The 24,171-nt window shown below is 45.7% G+C and overlaps 1 protein-coding gene across 1 annotated transcript in view; it reads right to left on the bottom strand.

The window, feature by feature from the left end:
• ASIC3 (acid sensing ion channel subunit 3) overlaps positions 1-24,171 on the bottom strand; it is a 463,599-nt gene that overhangs the window by 36,801 nt on the left and 402,627 nt on the right. The window contains exon 10 of the mRNA XM_069645979.1: positions 4,332-4,384. Within this exon, the coding sequence (XP_069502080.1) occupies positions 4,332-4,384 (53 nt within the window). The remainder of the gene's footprint in view (positions 1-4,331; positions 4,385-24,171) is intronic.

Below are 24,171 nucleotides of genomic sequence, written 5' to 3' on the forward strand. Positions count from 1 at the left end.
AGGTGGCGGCTTCCCGAACAAGATCAACAAACATGCATCCAGAAGTTGCTGATTCCTGGTGGAGGGGTTGCAGAGAAAAGGGTACACATTTCCAGGTAGGCTGGAAATTCAGAGTGATCCAAGGATACTGGATGGATGTCCTCTATTGGAATAAAGAGCTGGATGGGGTGGAACGCGACTGCCACCTGTTGTTGATCTTGTTTGGTATTCAAGATGGAGGGGACGAGCATGGACGCTTGCCACATATGGTCCACCACTCCTTGCTGGCAGCTAGAGCGTGCCTGGCTGAATCCTGGAAGAGGTGCACTACTGTGACCAAACAGGAGTGGCTGAGGGAAGCACAGAAACTTTATCACATGGAAAGATGTACGCGTCGGTTAAATGAGTCTGCGCAGGATATTGAGATGCACTGGTACCCGTTCTATGTGAAATATGGAGTAGAGGGCACGTGTCAAAGCGTTGCCTCATGAGTTTATGGGGGGATAGGGGGATGGGGGGACAGCTTAAGTAAAGCTCTAGAGGGTATCGTGTTGGTTTTCCGACATTCATTTTTTCACAGTAATTTTTGCAGACAAAATTGCTATAAAATAACTCATCGAAATAAACAGGGTGGGTGGGTAACCGGTCAAAAGGGATGGGGAGGGGGTTGGGGTACGGGTAATAGCATAGGGACAGAGGGGTTTGGGAGGGAGCCCCTTAGAATTAAAAAAAAATTCTATACGTTTTTTCATAGTAATTTTGTCTGTAAAAGTTACTTCGAAAAAAATCATGTCGGCAAAAGGGACATAGAACCCTCCAGAGGAGGGAGGACAAGCATCCATTTATATATTTAAAGCCCTAAAAAACACGTTTAGAGTGTTCTTTCCTATCGCTCATGATGAAATATTAGTATATAGGCGGGATTCTGCCCAGGAGGGGGCAAAAATGACGCTCAGAGAACATCAGGGGAAGGTCAATGTCTACAAGATTTTGGAAATGTTGATAAACGTATATAATGGGACTTTGAATTGATGTTTAACATTGCACAAGACTGAAATTGGGGCAACATTTGTGTGTCTATCCCCAGTCTTAGCCAAATGTACATTGCCTTTTAATGACCAGTAACACAAGCCAAAATTGTGTTCTTCAATTAAGAACATTCTCGCTTTTAGTTTCTTTATTTTAATGTATTTATTACATTTGTTATACGCCCAGACCCCGAGGTATCATGGCGTAGTTATAGACAGTGGTTAGTTACATCTTTATAATAAAACATAGGAATACAATAAAAACAGTGGTATTATTATTATTTACAGTAGATATACAGGTGGATGATGGAGGTCTTGTGTTTTACAGAATGCACTCTAATACTCAGGAGCTGGTACTGCGCTCTGTTGATACATTGATAAAATAAATAAAATAGCTCTAAATTAAGTTATTCAGAATGAGAAAAACCTGCAAGCAAGCCTTTGCAGTCCCTCGTCTGAGGTGACAGAACAGGATACCTCTTCCAAGCTTCGTATGCAAACTCCTGGTCCCCTGCTCGGAGACAAGCAGAAACAGCAACTGGTCGACTTTCCATTTCCTCTCGAAACAATATTAACTGACAGTCTAATTCAAAACATGTTCATCTAAAACTAGTAACTGCCTGTTGAGGCTTGGATTTACAGGGGGCCAGGTGAACATTAAGAAACTGCGGTTTCCATGTGCCTAGAAGCACTTGCGTACAGGCGCGTTATAAATGACATATATCATATCATGTCATATCATGTAATATCATGTCATATCATATCATGTGAGGAACAGGGGATTCTTCTGGCTGCTAGTGTGGTTGCAACTAAAGAGCACCCATGGTTTGGAGAAGTTGGCAAAGACAAGGCTGATGTAGGTGAAGGAAATTAGTGACAAGGCCAACAAGTCATTTGGATGGAGATGAGGGGGATGGAGAATTGAAGGGGTACGGAGGGTCTTCCAGCTCTCATGTTTTCCGATTAGATTGAGGGAAATGTTAAAATAAGAAAAATAGACATAACGTGTGAATTACAAAGTTTTTGCCCTGAAATGAAGTATATGGTTAGTTATTGGTTAAATTAAAATGACACACAGAAATGCATACTTTGTAATGTGATGAAGATGCTGCTCCGAAGTGGAATTAACATAGAAGCACCACCCCCCCCTTAACATCTCTTCCATTGAACTTTTCCCATTCCCATCTTCTCGGAAATCTCCGTGAACCTATACCATTGATGTATCCTTAGAGGTCTCTAATGTCACACAGTCCTTTTGTGAGTGTTTGTCCATGAAATAGTAGTTCTCATGGTTGCTATCATGAGTAATGTATGTGTGATGATGTGAGGAGCTATTGGCATGGCAGAATCCTGCCTAGCAAGACATGGATTGGAAGTGTTGTGGGATTGCCGGGTAGATGCAAAGGACAGCAGGGATGTCGCCTGTGAGCACATTGGGGGGCCGCAGAAGATACCCGGGAGCACAGAGGCATAAGCCAGCCGAGGACATTTCTAGTGGCAGCAGGCCAGCTCTGAGGCCCCCATTTTTGGGTTCTTGGGGGTTTTCTCTGCGCCTATCCGGGTACTAATTACAAGTCCCCAATAACGTCATATTCTCTGGTGGGTCGCAGTGTGTCCACCAACCCAGAACCAGCCAGGAGTTGTGCCAACTTTAGCAACTTGGTAAAACTATGAAGTAAGGTATTGCAATTGCCTCCACTTTGAGAAGTACCCTGATGGCAAGGCAGGTGCCGTTTGGTACTTGGTAGCCTTATCACATACATCTTCTCTGTTAGGGCTCTCCCAAACTGAGGTCTGCCCAGTACCCTTGCTCCCCCAAAACAATGGCCTCATTAGGAGGTAGGCGGCCACGGAATTAACACTGCCGGTAAGGGACCGGTACCGTTCATCTCAGGCCACCCTATTACGAGGTCTGCAGTGGGTCCCGCTAAGGAACGCCTGGTCAGACCAGGCATCCTTAGCGGGACCCGCTAGCAGGCCAGGATGCTAACAACAGGCCCATCATTAAAGGGCCCGTTATTAGCTCCTTCCCCATTCCCTTTGAGCCCTACGGGGCTCAAATGGGAATGGGGATGTACTTTTCCCGGAGTCCAGGAAAGGGCAATTACCGGGTCCGCCAAGGTTGGCATGTCCTGGTTATTGCCCTTTTCTGGGCTCCGGTAAAAATTAATTACCGGCCGGAGCCGTGCCCTTAATAAGGGCACTGCTACCGCCAGGGTCGTAATGAGGCCCCATGACTTCTTAACCTCAGCCCAATGCTGCAACTGCACTCAACCCATACCTAAATCAGAGGCATCAAACTTTATTAGAGATATTTCCCTTTACAGGCAATGGTTCCATATATGACAGCATGTGATAGTTGGGGGTGCCTGCATCATAACCCCAATAAATCCCCATCACTCTCCCCTTGGGTAACTCGGCTGCTCAGACAGTGGTGGAAAATTGGCATTAATCATCAGCACTGAAAGAGATGTGTAAACCCATACAGAATATATGGCCTGGTCCACAGCACGCGACGTACCTCTGGAAGTGGCCCATTGGTTCTTGGCGTTAACCTTTTGTGTTTACCAAACAGTACATGCTGAGAGAGTTCAATAGATCGCAGCGAGGTAGCTGCTCTGCTACCTACGAAACACTGACCCAGAATCAGGACGTCTATGAATGATTTAGCACCAGGTTACCCACAAGCAATCATTGCGTTAATTTAATGATTGTCGCTTAGCTTCTGTCATTGGAAATAACAGGGCGGCGCCACGGTCTAGTCGACCATTTATAGTATAAAACCCAGCAGACCCAACTGCAACATCGGGGTGCTGATTCATTAACTTCTGACATAAATATAACACCATTCTGGTCAGCTAAACCTTCTCACATGGACGGACAGTCAAAGTGGGTGAGTGGTCAAGTCTTCATTTAGACACATACTGAAGAAATAGACCCAGGAGAAGACATCCTTTGATACAGGGGTTTGATGACAGTGGTGGTGTTCTCTCCAGTCCTTTACAACAAAGTGATGACTTAGTGGTTCTCTATATTATGTTTAATATGTGCTTTTAGCCTAATTGCTTCTACCTGTTGCAATACAATGGTGATATCACTACTGTTATCTGAACTGCAGGCCCATGTCATAGAAAGACCTCCATCTAAGTCCCATGAATGCATCTGCCATTTCCTTATCTCCACACTCACCTTCAAAATAGAGGACGTGGAAGGGGCACACCATAAGCCCCCACCTGCGACCCCTCCCCCAACATGTATCTTAGGTTAGTCTACGCCGAAGACGAGTGACAGGAGGAGACAGAATTATATGAATGGGATCACTACCTGGGGATATGACTGGGTGCGATGCCAGGGCTGGATGGGTTCTCTGGACTTTCCTGGAATAAACAGAATGGAGAGAATGAGAGAAAGGAAGAAAGAATGGTGAGAGGGGGAGGAGAAGGTGGGTGAGGTGACTTTGAACAAGGCAGACAGCTCAGAATGTAGAAAACAGTTAATCAGACACTCTCAGAGGATTCAGAAACAGGGCCCAAAACTCCACACGCATGGCAGACATGGCGATGAAATCAGCTGTGTCAACAAGAATCTCCAGAAGGATACAGGTTGTGGATAAGGGGGGCAGGCAGGGAGGAGATGGCCTTTGTCATGCAACGGGTTATGCTCTAATTGGCTTTAAAATCATCAACAGAAACAGATAGTCTAAAGATCCTACAGGACAATATTGGCATTACATGGTACTTGGGCCCCTCCTCAGTGGACAACAGTTCAAATTGAGTTACAAACAACACCCAAACAGGGATCTCCTGGGTATCAGAGCTGCAAATACTGCATCTCTAGCCAGTTCAGGTGTCCTGATACCAGAAAAGAAAAGAAAAGTGTGGGAAATGATGTGCAAAAAAGGGGGTTCTTTGTTCATTCATCCACAGATTTTTTTTTCACAAAGTTTTTTGACAAAATATTTCCACCGGAAAACTCATCTAATTTCGTTTTTTTTTATTTGTGGCGGTTACCCCCCAAGCATCCTCTTCTCTTTTATTTATTCATTATCCTCCCACCACCCCTACCCCTCAGATGCCCTTTGCCAGCCCCATATTTTCCGATGAGTTTTTTTTTTCCCGCTGACATTTTTAGTAAAACAACTCCACGAAGAAAAAAATGGGCGATGAATGAACATTGTACCAAAAAGGGAAGGATATTGCACAATGAGTTTGAACGCAAGTGGAGGAAAGAAAATATAGCATAGGTCATATGAAAAAGCCATGGGGCAGCCGAATGGGGCCCATTCCCACCAGGCTGCTGATGGCTTTCGGGTTATTTTGGAGTGACAGCTGACAGATCCATCTCACTCACAACACCTATGAGTGGAGGCTGGCAGCCAACAGACCTAGAATGGATTACAGACTGCAAGAGGAGCCTTATAGTTACCAAATATTCTTTCAAAGCCCACCCTGGAGTTTCAAAATAAGTTTGGTGGTCTGGAAATACGCGTGCCTGTAGTAACATACCGGCACTATTTCCGGGCTGCCAAACTACAACAATGGCGGTCCGCCAAACTAAAACAATGGCGGTAGGGGCCACAGATCTCCCAGCAGGCCTGACCTGCCGGGTTTTCAGGCCCCTACTGGCATGGTTGTCACTGAAGCACCGGCACCGTTCGCAACGGTGCCGGTGCTTCAGTGACCCCATTCCCAGGACTCCACGGGAATGGGGATTTACCATTTCCACTGCCTGCCATTATATCCCAGTGCCACCGGAATGTCAGGCCGCAGAAACAGTGTTATGGGGTTGCCCATAACCCGCCGCCTACTGGAAGGTTTTACCTGCAACCCCTTAATGGTCTTGCATCATCTCTTACCTGATTTACTTCCAGTGCAGCATATAACTTGATAGCAAGTATAATTAGGCTTCATTTCTAACAGTGAATTTATCTTTGAACTTGGCGGTCAATTTCACAATTCAACTGCACTTTCAGAAGACCCACTGGCCCTTCCTTTCCAAAGATCACCCGTGCAGAGCCGCGGTCTTGCTAACAGGGACTAATCCCACCTTAGCACCCTATGCCTGATCCACGTCAGTGGCAGAGTGGAGACATATGTTTTACCATAGTGCAGCATACTGTGGGTGTGCTACTTTTTCCTGACCTCTATAATGAGTTCCCAAGGTCCCCAATATCACCCAGGATGTGAATGATTGGCGTGGCTGTTAGCATTCTTAACTCAGACTTTAGCATTTTGAAGTGTTTTGAATTTATCAGTACATGCGACAAGTAGAATGTGGAGTGGGGGTGTGGAAAAGGAGATTGGTCTAGCAAGTCCTCTGCTCTTTAAAACACTTAACAGTTTATTTTCAAGACAAAAGTGCAAAAATCATAGAGAGCCTGGACATGATCGATAATGGCCTGTGTTCACATCTCTCAATGTAGTCTCGCACCACCGCTTAACTGCCTGCTTTGTGCTACAAGAGGTAGGGAGAGCCGTCATTGAAGGCCTGATTAAAAGGTTGATGCCTACCAGCTGTGATGCCAACCCTAGTCCAGAGTGTAGCATCCTTCCGGCTTTGCTAAATCTCTGAACAGGTGCTGGTCATGGGCATATCCTGTGAGGTCTGCTATGCCCATGCATCTCTCACTGATTTACTTGTCACCATGGAACTCTGGGGGATGGAAGAATGGCCAGGAAGTTGCATGGCAGCGGTGATGGAAGGATGCCCAGTAAGTTGATTGGAGGTAAGCCTTAAGAGGTGTGGAAGGATGGCCCACTTTGGTGCTTGGTGTATCCAGCTGCTATTATCCCTAAGCTGTTCGAATAAACTAACTTCTCTTGATCCAAGTGGTTGGTGCCTGTGCAGGGTCCTTCCTTTGTTGCATGTGGTGAAGGGGCACATTGACAATTCGAAGCATGTAAAAGGCCTGTTTCATTCGAGGATCCGCGTTACCGCACTCTGCCTCGGTGAACGCAGCAGCCGCATTCTTTTACTGCTTGCGGGCAATGAATTGAGTACGGGTCAATTATAACATCTTATACCCATTATCTATCAGAATTGTGGTCACATACCAGATAGGTCTACAACTTTCAGGGGTTATGCATGAGTTTTCAACTGCTTGTCACCATCTATGCAAAGTCCATGATCATTCAACAACCGGTCCACCAGTAAGTTGATTCCAGGTCAAAAGCATGCAAAGCACACCTGATCCTTGTCTTTTGTCATTCAAGGGTGTCACCTTTGTCATTCCAATGTGTCCCTTATGACAAGTGGCAAACAACCTGTTACACACTCCTTCAGGTGGCACACACCTCCCGCTCCGGCATAGCTATTCACCCGCTAAACTCATTCAGAGCTTTGTGAAAGAGTTTAATCTCCTCCTGCAACTCTCCAGCACTCTGTCAGCCATTCCCCACATGTCGCACTTCCTCTCCGAGCACACCTGCAAGAGAAGTGCCTTAGCTCCAATCACTGTAACCCACAATGTATCCCCTAGCCTGGAAAACTTGCTCTGCCACCTTCCCCAACTTCCCAGGCCCCCCTCAGCATAATATACAACCTTCTTTGGCAGACTGCCCGCTACAACGTTCTCTGCCACATGCTACGTCTCATATTTGTGACCCTACATTTTGGTGACTGTGAGGAATTCGACCATCCGCACAATGGATGTGTGCTCACCTGAGCTTTTTTGAAATTTTATATGAAATTGAATGATAGTAGATCAGCCTCTGGAAAATGTATGGGGCTAAACCGCACACATTTTCCTATGCACACCGCACAACGTTCACATAAACCTGTGTACTCTGGGTGGACACAGCCTACAGGTGCAGTGCTCCCTGCCATATTTAGCTGTAATCTAACAGGTGGAGTACACCATGCATCTCAGAAAGGGGAGGGCCAAAACCTTCCTCCTGCCATGGCCAGCATAATTAACTATCAAAAGCTCCATGGATCCACCCTGTCCGTTTGTTTATCCTCTGTAGATGGTGGCAACAATTAACATAATTAACATACAACTAGAGTATACTTTAAACAGGCCCACATGAGGCCTGGCTGCAGAGGCTAAAACAAAAGAGACAGGAAACCCCAACAACCTTTCATATGCACTGTGTCAACCTGAAGCCAGCTCCCACCCCTCAGTATCAAGGGCAATGAAGTGTCATGTCTTGGACTGCATGTTTACGGTAGTCATCCCTGCAGGTGGACCCCATTCAGAAGTTACAAGTATGTGGTTTGGCGGCAACCAAAAGTCTGGTCTCGCCACAGCTTCAAGGGAGACCTGCCACTTTAATAAGGAACCACAGAGAGCTCAATTAACCAGAGAGAGCCTTGATCCACAACAGACAGGAAGATGGATGGGATTTAGTATAACATGTTTTCACCTGATTACCTTTTCTGTTGCAAAGCACTCTTGTTATGATCTCAAGCATACAGGAGATTGTTGGTGGGGACCCAAGATTGGTTTATTAAGGTAGGCTTAGCCTACACCAATCGGTGGGGCCCATATGACTTTAAGACTTTAAGAGAGGGTCACAACCCTCTTTTGGGCAGCTCATCTAAAGACTATGCAAGGAGTAACAAGAAGAACTCATTTGGACACTGACTGAAGTTACAGTTTGCCTTACAGCTTCTGCCAGTGAAGGAAGACCAGGATTTCCAAAGAGGGAAGCAGGATCCCTCCCCTAAACATCTCCCATGGAACAGTGGGAGATACTTAATCCAGAGGACCCTGCAGCAGCTCCAGAACTAATACCCACCAAGTACATGGCGTCCCCTGCAGGGCCCTGCAAACAAGATTCCAAGGTGGGAAGTGGCAGAGAGTCTCTGAACCAAACCCAGGACAAGGCCGGTGCCTGCAACCCTCTCCTCAGCTTTGGGGCATCTGCCTTAAAGGACGACAGGAGCCCAGTGAAGATGCTAGGAGGAGTGCATTGACAAGCATCAACCAGCGTCTACCTTAAAGGACATTTTCAAGCCAGTCAAGCCCTTCGAGCTGCAACCGATTGCACAGCTGACTGTTGTCACGCTGCAGTCGCTAACGTCATCCGAGACGCCTTGACCAGTGCTTCAGACCCCCCAACCAGCACTGAAACAATTTCTGACCTCGAGCCACTGTGTAGGCCAGCCGCAGCCGTCCGTCTAACCCCGTTTGCCAAACTGCCTGCCGCCTAATACACACAGCTCTCTTCCGTCTTGAACTCTGAAGCAGGAGCTGCAAAGGGCCCTGAAACCGACTGGACCCTGTCAAGCACCATGAACCTCTACAAGCACAAGATACATTGTGGTTCTCTCCCCCTGGTCCTTCTCCAAAGGCCCCTAGTGACATGTTACGACCCATTGCTCCCTTTGTGCTGAAACCAAGTATCCTTGAACTATTGTGATTAAATATTTTACTGACTACCCTCCTGTCAGTATCCAGAGTGCATCCCTTTTCCTTCTTGAAACTGTCTGCTCTCTACATCCCTTTACAGGGTGGCTTATATTTTGTAGTGTCTGTTGAATAATAATAAAGTAGATATTTGTATACAACCCTGACTGGACAGTCCCTTTTATCATTGGGTAATAAATGTATTTTCGCTGTGTTGCAAATAACCAACGATCCATGACCTTGCGGAGATAAGCCTGCCGTTCCGTCCACATTACCAAAATTGGACAAAGAGGTTTATAATTTGCTGGTGTTTCCAATCTGTTTGGATCCCTTATGGTGTACTAGAGGTGTGGGGCTGATTGATGGTTTAGAAACCGATATTCATCCCTTGGCCACTGGTGCCCCGGAATTTGATTCATCACAGTGACACACAACAGAATGCGAGCTGGGACACGTCTTCAAGTCACTTTCCACTGAAACTACTGACATCTGCCACCTCCTTGAAGACCTCAACCTAGACATCCTCTCTCTCACCGAGACATGGTTCAGTGCCAGCTCTGTCAAAGTATTTGGACACTCTCCTCCCTCAGGGTTACAAGATCCTCTCTAAGCCCAGGCCCAACCAGCCCAGGGGTGGAGTGGCCCTGATATTCCATTAATGGATCCCTGCTACTATCATACTCACTCAGCCCTATTCCTGATTCGAATGCCTTGCCTGCAGGATTGGTGTCTCTCCCGGCCTCTCTTTGACTCTGGCCACCATCTACAGGTCTCCCACTTCCCCTCAGAATGGGCTGACCTCACCTCTTCACTCTTGGCCTCCTCCTCCAAGCTTCTCCACCACAGAGACTTCAATATTCACCTCGACTCCCATGTTGTGGCCTCTGGGCTCTACCGCAACCTCTGTGACTCTCTTGCCCTCTCCATTCTTCCCTCCGGTCTAACACACTCACACACCTTGGATGCTCTCATCTGTTCAGACATCCCTATCTCCAACCCACTCATTACTCCCCTCTCCTGGTCTGATCATGCTCTTCTGTCCTCTCACCTGGACCTCCAGTGTCCCACTGCTAAATCCCTGCCCGCACTGCCAGCCTCCTTCTCTGTCATTTGTGGCAGTTGCTGCTTTTGCCACCACTTTCACTCCCCCTCCTACTCCTACCACTGACTCTCACTCTGACGCAGCCCCTATTAACCTTCAACTCTCCATCTCCAACACTCTGGGCATCCTTGACCCTGTCATGAGGATACGCATGAAGCCTCCCTCCAAGTGTAACTCCTGGTATGACTCCGACCTGGCAGCTCTGGAACACAAGTGCAGAGCGGCTGAGCGGAAGTGGTAGGCTTCAAGCACATCCTCTTCACAAACTGGCTTAAGGGAATACAGACCCTCCATCTCCTCGACGAAGTGGGCCTATATCCAAGCCTGCATCCGTGTGGCCACTAACAACATGGCTAAACTTTTTAACATCCGCTAGGAGCCCTGCAACCCTACTCCAGTCTCAACATCTCATCTGCCTTCCCTGGCTCTCTGCACTTCGCTGGCTTTTCTCTTAATTTCTAAAACTCAGGACATCTTGTCCTCACTCTCCTCTACTCCAAACCCTTCTCCTTCACTTGCTCTCAGGCCTCCCTTGGCCCCCTCACTGCTCTCCTCCTACTCTCCTCTTTTTCTCCCATAACACCTGATGAGGTTTCCAGACAAGTCTGCTCTATGAAAGTCTCACCCAAACAGGTGCTCCTCTACTCCTCCAGAACTATCAAGGACAACATTGTCTCCCTTGCTCCAGCCTCGGACGATTTCTGCAATCACTCCTTTGCCATTGGATTATACCCCTCACTCCTCAAGCACTCCCTCGTGCACCCTCTCCTCAAAAAGCCTTCTGCCACCCTTCCTGTCTGTCCTCTCAGCTTATCCACCACACTAAATCTGTTGGTTGTCTCCATGACCACAAGTTTGGCTTCAGAGATGCCAGAGGCACGGAAACCTGCTTTCCTGAACACCTGTGAAGAATTGCTCTCTAACCTCACTAACCTCAATTGCAGGTCTCCTTCCGTTCTCATCCTTCTTGACCTTTCCTCTGCCTTTGATACAGTCAACCACATCACCCTGATAAATCGGCTATGTGATACCTTTGGCATCACCGACCTGGCTCTTGACTGGTTGACCTTACTCTCGGACCAACCTTCGCAGGTTCAACTTGGCCCTTTTCTCTCCTCAATCTCACTCTCCACCTGCAGTGTCCCTCAGGGCTCTATCCTCTCGCCTTGGTTTTTCAACATCTACCTGGCCCCTCTAGCCCATTTGATCTCCACCTTCCCACCTAACTTCGAGTGTTATGTGGATGACACTCAGATCTCCTTCAAGCGTCCCTCTTCTGCTTCCTCCGCATCCTCTCTCATTCCTGACTGCCTGTCTGCTATTCAGGCATGGTGCACTGCTAACGATCTCTGCCTTAATGCCAGTCAGACAGAGATCCTTCTTATTGGGACCCCTGCTCCCTCTTTCCCTTCAACACTCTGGCCACCCTCCATGGGCACCCTCCCCTCAGCATCCTGTGAGGCACAAAACGTTGGTGTCATCTTCGACTGCTTTCGCTCCTTCTCTCCTCACATCACAGACCTTGCCAAGAAGGCCCACTTGCAGCTGCACCTCCTCAGAGGCATTCTCTCTTTCCTACCTTCCCCAAGAAAACTCAAAGTCTCCAGAGCTCTGGTCCTCTCCAGACTGGACTACTGCAACAGCCTCTTCCTAAATCTGCCTAACTCCTTCGTCCCTTCAACTAATCCAGAACAGGACTGCAAGACTTATCCTTGTCCTCAAGCCCAGGCATCACAACTCTCTAGCTCTTAAATCTCTCCACTGGCTCCCGGTTGCTGCGAGGATCAAGTTCAAGACTCTCATCATCATCCACAAGGCTTTCTGGGGCCTTGGACCCCGCTACATCCAACTCTCTCTCCCTAAATACCTCCCTGCTAGAGCCCTTCGGTCATCTAGCTCGAACTCTCTACAGATCAGACGCTTCTCCAAGCAGAGAGTGGGCGGTAGATCCCTCTCCTCTTAAGGTGCCTCCCTCTGGAATGCCTCCATACCCCTCTCAGACCTGAGCCGGACCTCCTTATGTTCCAGAAGCTTCTAAAGACCTTCCTTTTCTCTTCTTCCTTCCCTCTCTCCCTCCCCTGCTAATGCCCCCGACGGTTTCGTGACTGGCTGCCTGGTTCCTTCAGAGTCTTACAGGGCACCAGGCCACCCTGGTCCCATCTATATCTGCATTTGCCACCCCTGACACCCCGCCCCCCTCAACCTCCACTTGCCCTTCCGGGCCCCTCCCCCTGCACTGGATTGGCTGGACCTGCACCCTTGTAGCCCTTCCAGCCTCTTAACATGGACCTTCCTTCCCTTGCACTTTCTGCTGGCACTGTCCACCTGGCCTCCCCTTGCACTCGCTTTTTCTCACAGGCCCTTCTACCCTGACTGGCACTTCCCCCTCCCATCAGCCCCTGCACTTCTCTTTACTGCACTTGAACCATCCGAATGTCACAAGGCCTAGTAGGATCGTTTTGTTTTGTCCTCCCTTTTCCCCCACCCTCTTGTCTTTTTGTCCCTCAGAACGCATTGTGTATAGGCGTATTATAAATACCCAATAAATAAATAAAAATAAATAAATAAATCCCCCAACCTAGAGTTTATGTTCCATCCTTTTCATGAACACTGTTCCTCACAATCTCAAAACCAGGTGACCGCCCACACATTCCTGATTGCTTCCCTCTCACTCACAGAGTACCATCTCTCCGCTCCCTTTAGTGTGCAGTAGGCACACACCACTGTGTTTCTGTACCATCCTGTTCCTGCAACAGTACAGCACCTAAGCCAGAGTCACTAGCATCTTTCATGATTATGCATTTGCACCTGCTGAAAGGACAACCGCACTGGCTAGCTCCTTCCTAATAGCCATACATTCCTTCTCACACTCCTCACAAATTCAACACCCATGCTGCATAACTTGCATACTTACTTTTTGTTGATTAGCAAAACACGCCACATTAAAGTGAGTAGTAGTTCACTATAAAAGACAACACTTCTTACCTTTCAAACGTCTCTTCATTCCTGTGACAGCTATTGCCAAACCCTCTTTGGGTCTCACTCCTCCATGAGTTATCCCACCACACTCCCATGCTGTCATGAACCGCACATCCGAATGCTCTGCCCTTATTGCCAATGACTGCTCTTACAGTCAATGGCCATGACTTTAAGATGCTCTCCTGCCATCAACTTTAGTAATGGCCTTTTAATAGGATCCTAATTAGTGCACTATTGCGGGACAGGCACCATAAACCTTGCCCCTCCCCTGTGGCTCCAGCTGCTACCAGAGCAGCACCTTCATTTTGGTGTACCATTAAAGTGGTTGTTAACCATTGCTCCACCCCTGTCGCATAGAAAATTAAGTGGCTGGGATTGCTAATGTGCATTTGGTGGCTGCTCCCATTGAGCATCTGTGGTCATATATGGGGTTAAGGGGTGGGAGTGGCTGAGACATTTTCATGACAAAATAAAAATGTATCAATTACAGATTTGATCTGAAAGGTCTTTATTCCCATGTGGTGCATGTACCATTCAAGATTAAATATTGAAAAGTGCAGAGTAGTGAGCTGTGCTTTGAGTTTGAGATGGCGGCTGTTGCATCAACAGACAAGATTAACATGGTGGCTTCCATAGTTTATGGACGCAGGCACAGCAGGCTGTGTGCTGCTCAAAGCCAAAGCATTGGCAGGATGGACTATCACAGCTGAAATCATAAACAATATACCCTAGCATTAGGGAAGATCTTTCTTGTCACTACACTAATCAGGGATGTGTAACCGTTTGTTCTACAGATGTTTTGGACTACTGCTCCCATCATCATTAAGCAGCATGGTCAATGGTGAGTGATCTTGGGAGTTGTAGTCCAAAACATCTGGAGAAGCGCAGGATGTAAATTCCAACTTGTAAGACTGTGGTGTGGGCCTACCGTATATTCCATCCAGCAGGTACAGAGCTTTCACCCCTGGTCCCAGTCCCGAAGGATCACTTTTGGGTTTCCTGGGCTGTGATCTCCAAAATGCCAAGGTATGTTGATAGCATTTCTCTACAGATCATAGGGTACAGTATAGCAGCATTTGGTAATGATGCGAGAAATGCAGGCCATGATGAGTTGGATAGATTCGTATTGTATCTTTAATAAGATTTTCAATTTCAGGATTTGGGTTAGACAAATGCGTGTAGATATTGGGGAACTGTTCTAGAAATAATAGGTAAACCCTTAATGAACTAGTGTCATGGATGGGCTAAATTAAAGTGGTGTCCTCTAGGTGCTCTTTGGACCTCAGTGTGATGTGAACTTCTAAATTAAAAAGTCTTAAATCAATTCTGGCAAGTGCCTACCACTCTAGAGATTCCCTACTCTAACAACCAAAGTGCAGAGTGATGGCCAGCATACACTTCATACCTAATGTGGGGTTCATTTAAAGGCCCCAAATAGAAGTCCCTTTCACATGAATGGCAGGATGTTAAACACTGAAACAAAAACGGCCTGGCCTTTCTTTTTGTTTTTCAAGTAAAATGAAAGAGCCATATGGAAAGGGGCCTACCCTTCTTTACCAAAGGATAAGTTGCATTTTAATTCACAATATCAGGAGGAATCAAAGGTGCCTGTCACATGGAAAACAGGATTTTTACACATTGAAAACAAAACCGGCCTGCACGTGTGTGTAAATAAAAATGATGTTTAAAGTAAAAGTGAAAAAAATATCACTGCTCATCGGAAAATTTAATGAAAACAAAACATGATATGAGGGTTGACAAAGAGCAATGTATATTATGTTTCACCCACAAAAAAATCCAGTGACATTTGAAGAGACACTTTGTCTTCATGACAATCTTCATGACAAAATGTCAGCCCAAGGCAGACCCTTTTGCTGGCTGTGGGCAAAACTTCACAAGGACATCTCCCACTTCTAGCCTGGAAGTCACATCTCCCAACTAATGACCAACCACAATAAAAATGTCCTGCTAAAGGTGTCAAAATTCAGTGTTCTCCAGACCGACTGGCTCTGAAAGCAGGGACTTCAAGAAAAATCATCCTTGGCTGGAGCAAGAATAATATGTGTGAAAATGGGGGCACCAACTTCAAAGAGCAAGCTTCCAACACAAAGGAGACTGATAAAGGTACAGGTTGACCCAGTGAAAAAAAATGGTTGGAAGCAGGAACAGGACCATTTGTCCCACTTGAACATTCACAATTTATTTAAAAGGCCTATTATCATTTAGGCCTTTTTCTCAGCCATCATAGAGCAGGTGGATTTTATCTATATACCATTTTTATGTCATTTCCAGGTGATTTGGGGGATATAAAATTCATCTTCTTGTGACTCTAGGAACTGTAAGGGCCAGTTAAACTAGGTTTCTGGCTGATCTGAACATGTTCCAAATGTGAGAGTTGATGAATGGGTGGAAATTGAAATTATGGATATGCTTAGTAACTTACATATTCATAATTGTTGTGCTTTTTATGGAAATGGCAGAAAGGTGCCACATGGCCGTGCTACATGATACAGATTTGGTGGTCGGCTTATCGAATTCCCCATGATTAGTAAAAACAGAAAATATGTTTAGTCTGGCAGTTGCTAGTAAAATTATGAAGTTGTGATACATAACTAGTTTTTGCCAAAAAGTTGAAAGGAGAACAAAGGATGATGACAAATGGGAATTGCCATATGTTGTTCCAAACCCCTAAAACAATCCTGTCTTGGAGGCTGGGTTTGGGAGGAGAGAGAAGGGTAACTGTCCACTCCTAGTGGCAGTGATTATTGCAAGGTACTTGCCCAAGATTATAAAATTGGTGGTGTCATTGCTGCTATATAAGGAGCACTGCACTAGGATGGACACACAAAAAATCGGACAGACAGACAGGAGACAGAGAGGGCTGCTGAAACTTACCATCTGATAGCTGTAAGGAGACACCAGAGGATATTGCTGAGAGTGCATCTGGGTGGAGCTGTCTATTTCTAGGAAGGCCTATTTAACCAAAAATATTAATTTAATTAATTCCCCATTTGGCAGAACACGACAGGGGGAATTTTGTTAAAATTCGAAATTAACAAAGCTATCTTCCCAGTGTGCACTGAAAACTATAGGATATAATGTAATTGGGTAATCCTTGTTGTCCAGCTGACCCCGACTTCTTCAGGAAGAGGGGTGTCTTTGTTCTTAAATCAGTCCAACATTTTTATCTATCCAGCTTCCCCAACCCAGGCCAGGCCAGTTAAGGGGGTCTGAAATCCAGAATTCTCCAAAACATTCCAATTTTTCTGTCTGACTTCTCAACATAGACTAAAGTAAGGGAGGGTCTGAAAAACAAAGCGATAAATCACCCTGTGTTTATTTTAAACCAAAAGTGTGGGTGAAATTATAATTGCCATATGTATTTTTACCAATCTAGATATCCTACTGTTAGCCTTTTAAGCCGGCAAGAAAATCAAAATCGCACAACATCACATGATAACTGCCTTAATTATTGATCAGTGTAATTATTTTCTGAAGTGAAATTTGCAAAAAGTTAAGAATTGTGAATGTGTTCTTTTTAACTCACTTTTGTGATTTATCTATGCTGAGAGAAGTTGATTGTGTTGTGCCACGGATAAAGTAGTTCATGACATTTTTGTGCTAATTTCTATTACTTTTAATTTAAATAGATACCAATATACTTCCTGTACACCAGCCTGGTTCTTGGCGCTCATTGTTAGCTCAGGGGAGAGGGATCCAAGGGGCATGATATGTGACTGAGATAGGGCTAAAAAAGAATCTGTTAAATAGTTTGTTGCATAACCACGTCAGTGGGGAGGGAAGGAATTACCTGTGTTGAGGGTGGATTCTCAATAAACCATTACCCCAATCTTTATTAGTTCTTCAGCCTCCCCATGACACAACAAAAGAGTTATCCAGGTTTAGCTAACATTAGTGTTCATAAACCTATCCTTTCAAAGGTTATCCCTATTGTACAAAATAAACATATATCAGATGCTTTTAAGAATGCATGTCACTCAAATTACTCACAGTTGGGCTCTCTTCAAAAAGCTTTATATTTTCTATGCCACTATCATTCACATAGGCCCAGCATTGGCCTCAGATGGACTAAGCTACTCTGCGAACTCTGGTTCGTAATATAATACTTTACCTTCTCAAAATCTGGTTGGAACACACTTCTCTAATGGCTCAGCATGACGTCTCCTTCCGTGAAGCCAGATTCTCCACATGGTTGCTGAACCTAGCCCAACTCTATCAAGTCCCTGCAAGGGATTCTTTTTCTCTGCACCAGTCTCTTAACACTATTCATGAACTTTCATTTCTCCCGGTCTCACCATGACCTGGAGTTCTCTTGAAAATCTCTGGGTTTCTCAGAGTTCTTTCATACCAGATTCTTTCCTATGCAGTCCCATGCTTGATTACTCATAGGTCTGCCTTCCACAGGATCTCTGATCAGCACTGACTCAATAAGTCTCTTCACAGCATTTGTTTCCTCCAGAACATCAATCTTCTTAAATCTCTCCATGACCTTGGCTTCTCTCTGGTTTTTGAGTTCTCTCAAACTTCTCTCAGGCCCTGCATGACCTTGCATTCTCTTAGGCTTCGCTTAGGCATCTCCATAACCATGGAGTCTCCCAGAGCTCTATCTTGTCTTTCTGCAATCATGGATTCTCTCAGACTTTTTGGTCTCTCCATGTACGTGAATTCTTCCAGATTTCTCTCAGATCTCTCCCTGACCTTGTATTCTCTCAGCGCAACCTTCTTGACAGGAATGGTAATTTTTCTCCAACTCATTCTTGGTCCTTTTCAGGCAAATGTTATTCTCACCCACCTGCCAGGGTTCTTATTATCAACCTTCTTTCAAGGAAGCTCCCCATCGTGAGGCCTTCCCTCAGGTTCTGATTTTAGTAGGTAGGACCTGTCCCTAGGTCTTCTCTTCCAGGCACTGCTAACTCCTGTGGCAGTATGTTTGGAATACCTTAGGCAGCGCAACTGTTCCACAGCTGGCAGTGGAGGAACTACCTTTTCACAAGTAGTGGCCTCCCCGTGTATCCCGGGAGCAGATTGAAGCATCCCATCACAGTCAACTACGACACTGGTTCTAACTCATTGAACATAATTTACCAAAGCGGCCAGGCCGGGGTGGCTCTGCACCCGCAATGCGTTAACAATGAGAAGACCGAGCTGCTGCTCATCGCGTCTCAAAATCTTCTAAACAAACTTGACAGAGCCCACACAACATTTACCATAGACGACAACTCTATCCCAGTCTCCAAAGAAGTTATAACCTTTGGGGTATACCTGGACTGATCACTTAAGCCAACTAGACAGGTTAATGCCATAGTCTCACCTTCGGCTTACACAACTAAACTTGTCAATGCCGGCAGACCCTTCCTCTCATCAGACAGCTTCATTATGTTTTTGCAGGAACCAACATAGGCAATATAAAAAAAACTACAGATCATACAAAACAATACCCTAAGAGCACCTTTGAATATCCCTAAAAAAGGCCACACTTCCTCGGCTTGAAGAAGTATTTATTGGCACCCAATTCGCGATCGAATACATTTCAAAACTCTCACTCTAACTCACAAATGCTTGGCATACACTGCCCCTAGATATCTATCTAATAAATTCAAGAAATCACAATTGAACAGACCAACTAGTGGCTCCTACCTAATTTCCACCTCTAGATTTAAACTGCAAAAAGCAGGGGTCTGCAGTTACCCTGTGGTGGCGGCAAAATACTGGAACACCCGACCTTCTCATCTTAGATCCAAAACCTCCTTCTGGTACTTCCACAAAGGCCTCAAAACTTGTCTCTTTTCATCAGATGCATAAACTCCACTCTGCAAACTTTCTCTGAAGCAATGTACTACCAATGCCCTTAGCCATTAAACGGATTGTTTTAATCTTTGTGACTGTACTATGTATAAAAGCTAACTGCGTTTTTTGTAACCAGTGCCTTGATGCCCCCGGGTTTGGTACACTCTACAAATAACAAATACATTTTTTTTAAAAATGTCTACTTCTTCCCAGTCTTCACCTTTTTCTGGTATTTCTGATCTTCCTTTATACTACTGGGTTGGTGGCTGCTTTCCTAAGCAGGCCCAGGATTGGTCCTTCACTTCTGTGTTTTTGTGTGCGTCCTGATTAACTCATGCTCTCATAATGTTTCATTTGAAAGTGGGGCTTACTATAACCTCCTTTTGGTCATTGGCTAGTCCTAATAGAGGCTTTTATTGTTTAACGGTTGGCTCCAAGCCTTTAATCTGTACCCTTGAGGCCATTTTGCATCTGCTATTGCGGCAGGTGCATTTCTGTGGTAACCCGCATTCATTGAACTTGCAGTCAGCGCAACTTGCCCTCACAGCCAACCCCAAGCATTCTGATTCTCAATTTGCATGTACAGTGATCAGCAGGGTGTCTCACCGATTACTTTCTGCCTGTGTTAGGTGTTCTGTGAACGTCTGCAGCTTGGCTTTCTTTCTGTCTTGAAGACTGTTAACATGGCTGTTTATCAAGCTATCCTCACTGCAGTGCACCAACAACTCAATGAACTCAATAATCACTGACTCTGATTATGTCAGGAATAGGTTGGTGGAGCACCTGACTAACTGAAAAAATCAAGGCATACTTTGTGCCAACAACAAACCCCTAAGGCATGCCAAACTGATCCAGTCAATTGAGATCTGGTGACCTCCAATGAGATGACCATCTATTAGAAGAAGATAAGAGGTCATTCCAAAACAGAGGGGCCAGATAAGACTGGGCATGACCTGGCTGACCAGGTTGAGCATTTAATATTTCTCAGAATTTAGGAAGATTTCACAATTGGCATGTTTTCTATTGTTAATCTCTGACCCTTTGGGTCATGCTGGAGCCTGTGCACATTTTTCAGAAAAAGATGAATCCTTCTTCACTATGGAAATACTGCATCTCTGAAGGGAGGGACAGCCCAGGAAATTCCATTCCATTCCATTCACCCTCTGGTACATCGGGTATCGGGTAGTGACTAGACCAACATAGTCCTCTGTGGCTCAGCACCCTCATACAAAGGCATGGGATGTTTCACCAAGGAGCCAGACTGCACAATAGAATGCGAGGGCCCCTACGCTAGGATGGACCCAGCTTCCTGAGACCAGAACTGCCATAAGGACCAAAGCCACAGAGGTGCTTCTCCTGACACACAGCACTGTTTATGTGGTGGTATTTCTCTGAGCTGTTCTGCGCTGGTGGTTCATAGAAAGCTTTTGCAACATCTTGTGTGCAGAGTACATCACCTCCTTGGCAATTTGGACAAGCTGGTGGATATCAAGGAGGGTGCCCGCTCCCACCTTAGAACTTGAACTTGTGAAAGAGCATCAACAAATAATTAGCCACAGCCTTGCAGCTCGGTCCTTTCCTCACTCATCCTTCCGTATAGCCCCTGCATTTTCCGCACTTACCCCTATGCATGTACCCCTGATTTCTCCGTACCTGCACCCATCCCTGTACCCTCCATCTTCTCCACACCCACCAAAACTCATATGCACCTGCTTTCTCCTTACATGCCCCACCCTTTTACCCACACCTTCTGCTCACCTGCCCCACCCTTCTCCCGCTCCCTTCTCCTCACCCACCTCTACGATTGTACCTGCACCATCACCTCACCCAAAGCCATGCAGAGACAACTTTGGCAGCACTGACTTCCAGCCCCTTTCACGTGTGATGCCCCCTGACCTGTAGCTCAGAGGAACAAGCGTTATTTCTATGTTGCCTGATTGCACATTGGAAACCATTTGAGCAGAGTGTGAGCAAGTGGTTATTAATATCTTTAAGCACTTCCTGGGCGTTATGGCCCGCATACTGTTCAGATATTTTATCACTTTTGAGCATTATGATAAGGGGTGCAAACGATGGAACCTAGATGGATTGCACAATAAGGCAATCTTTCCTCTTCTTCTTCTTCTTCTGAGCACCACCCCCGGCCTCATGTACCCGAAGTTAGAGGGTGACAGTACCAGGCTTTGTAAGAATATAATACATTAATTCTTACATGTACAAAGGTGGACCCTTTGCCCCTCTGAACCCTTCCTTTCCATCAGACCCACCATCTTCATGTCTGCAAGTCAGCCATTAATATTGTCCTGTACTTGACCTATCGATCCTCTTCTTGGCCCCTGACCTCAGTGGAAGCTGTCAACTCTGCCCCGCCCCCCTGTTCCCAACCACCTCCCATCAGCAGTGACTGGGTTGTTGGCAGGCATTAACCCTCCCCTCGCCCGTCTGATTTTGCATTCACCTTCACCTCTTTCAGTCACACTGTATAGGCAATGCTTTGCTTTTATACTTTGCTATAGTGTGCTGCACTTGAATACTTTCTCCCTCAATCAATTAAACTTTTGCCAACAGTTCTAGTATGCACTTCTTAATTGACTGTATTTACTAGGTGAGCCGAGTAACTTAAGAGACTATAACAATACAAGCAGTAAGAGAGGGCAAACAGTCCATTCATATCGTGATCATGGCACCATTGCACTCCACCACAACCTTCTTAAAATGGTGTATCATCCTTGTACTTGTATCTGGGGTCAGGGCCTGCCCCAAACACTTTGGGATTCCCTCATCGAGTTCTGCCTTGCTGGTGCGCTTGTAAAAGCAACAGTGGCTCATTACGAGTTCCCCGTTATCCTGCTGTTAATTCAGGCGGGATACTGGGGAACTACCGTACTGTCATTGCCGCCCGATATCCCGTTGTTACCAGGATATTATGGGTGGTGGAGATGCCAGTAAATCCCCATTCTCACAGAGTCTAATAGGACTCCATGGGATGGGGATGCCGTAATTAATGGCATCGGTATTACCGGTGCCGGTGATTGCATCAATTGTCTGCTGATAGGGGTCTGAACTACCGGCAGGTCAGGCCTGCCGGTAGTTCATAGCCCCTTCCGGCATACTTGGATCTGCCAGTACATATAGCTACCAGCACCTTATTTCCAGACCGGCACACTCATAATGAAGCCCAATATAGTCTTCATACACTATGAACCACTCCATCCTCTTAAATATTCTCCATGATACCCTTGGTATCTCGGAGCGGGCACTGGACTGGCTGAACTCCTTCCTCATTGACTGCCCCTCCCAGGTTATCCTAGATTCTTTCTCCTCACCCCCGTCTATCTCCACCTGTGGCATTCCCCAGGGCTCTATCCTCTCACCATGGTTCTTCTCGCTCCTCTTGTGCAGCTGATCTCCACCTTCTCATCACACTTCCAGTGCTATGCAGACGACACCCAACTACAATTAGTTCAAGTGAAGTCTTCCTGTTACAGGAAACTTGGTGCACCCAGCCTTTCTTCCTGAATGGTTTCCAGATAGTGTATAATCTTGCAACTCCCTGGACTCGGGCCGTGCAAGTGGTTGCCTGGCAATTGCCACTAGACTGGTACATATATTGGAAAAATGTCCAGAAACAAATTGATCGCCATATGTGTTACCAGCTGTACTTAAATTAATTCTGTCTTGATAATAAATGTGTACTATACCCCGGTTGGGCTTCACACTAAAGATATATTGTCCACCATAGAAGACATCATCATTCAATGGCACGAGTTATAATTTGCAGTGTCCTGTGCTCTCTGACACCAAAGGGGATTTCGAATTGTCGCGTTTCCTGGCTTCCCATGACTTGGTTTTCCTGGCCTTTCGCGCAAAGATGCTGACCTTGAGCTGTCATTTATACATGGACTAATGGTAAAGTTGAGACTCATATAGACTACATAATCATGGACACTGCCGCAAAAGTAAGATGCAGCTCTGTAAATGTAGTTTTCAATAACTTGAGCGATCACGCAGCCATAAAATGGCTTCTCCACATTGACACTCCGTATATGTCGGAATACACGATTGCTAAGTCACTTCAAACTCAAAAGGAAATCGTATATGTTGGACAGCATTGAACATTAAGGAAATAAATGATGCACTGTGGTTTGACCGCAAGGATATGCATGTGGCCTTGCAGAATGGTCATTGGGATTTAGAGAGTATAGTCCAGGCTAATATTGGTACCACATGGGAAAAAAATAGAGGTGGCATGATATAGTATGGCAGTAAAAATAGAAACCCTTACGATGTCACTATAGCTGAGAAAAAGAAAATGTATCGAAAAGCAAGCGCCACAGTTAGGAACAGCTTTATATTAAATTGCAATGAAAATCAGTCTTGCGTTAGAAACTTGCTGACTAAACAAAAATTGGCTTAAGCAACACAAAAGCTCAACTAAAAACTCTAACTAGCTACTTCTGTTTGGATGGCTTAAATCTCATTACAGCCATACATTCTGGTCAAATTTCAATGACTATAATAAAGGATTACTACCTACTGAATTAAATCCCATCTTGGGATGTCATTTCACCAAAATGCCTGGGGTAGCGGAAGTGACATCACATGACTCTTGACCTCTGATGACATCACAGGAAGTGATGTTATTTGACCCCCACCCCAAAACGATATCGCTGGAAGCGATGGAACATGACCTTTCACCCCTTGACAAAACAGGAAGTGATATCACATAGCATTGTTCCTAAGTACAATACGAAAAATATGGTTACGATATCACTATAACGTGATGTACATTTCATACAAGAATGGATCGCCATATATATTGTGAAGATATTGATATTGATATTTTATTTCTATCGCACTCATACACAGGTGTTTCAGAGCCCGACAAGGCAAGGGAAGGGGAACAGGGGAGAACAAAACAACAA

The sequence above is a fragment of the Ambystoma mexicanum genome, chromosome 2p (assembly GCF_040938575.1).
Source record: "Ambystoma mexicanum isolate Mex_15411 chromosome 2p, UKY_AmexF1_1, whole genome shotgun sequence".
Lineage (NCBI taxonomy): Eukaryota > Metazoa > Chordata > Amphibia > Caudata > Ambystomatidae > Ambystoma > Ambystoma mexicanum.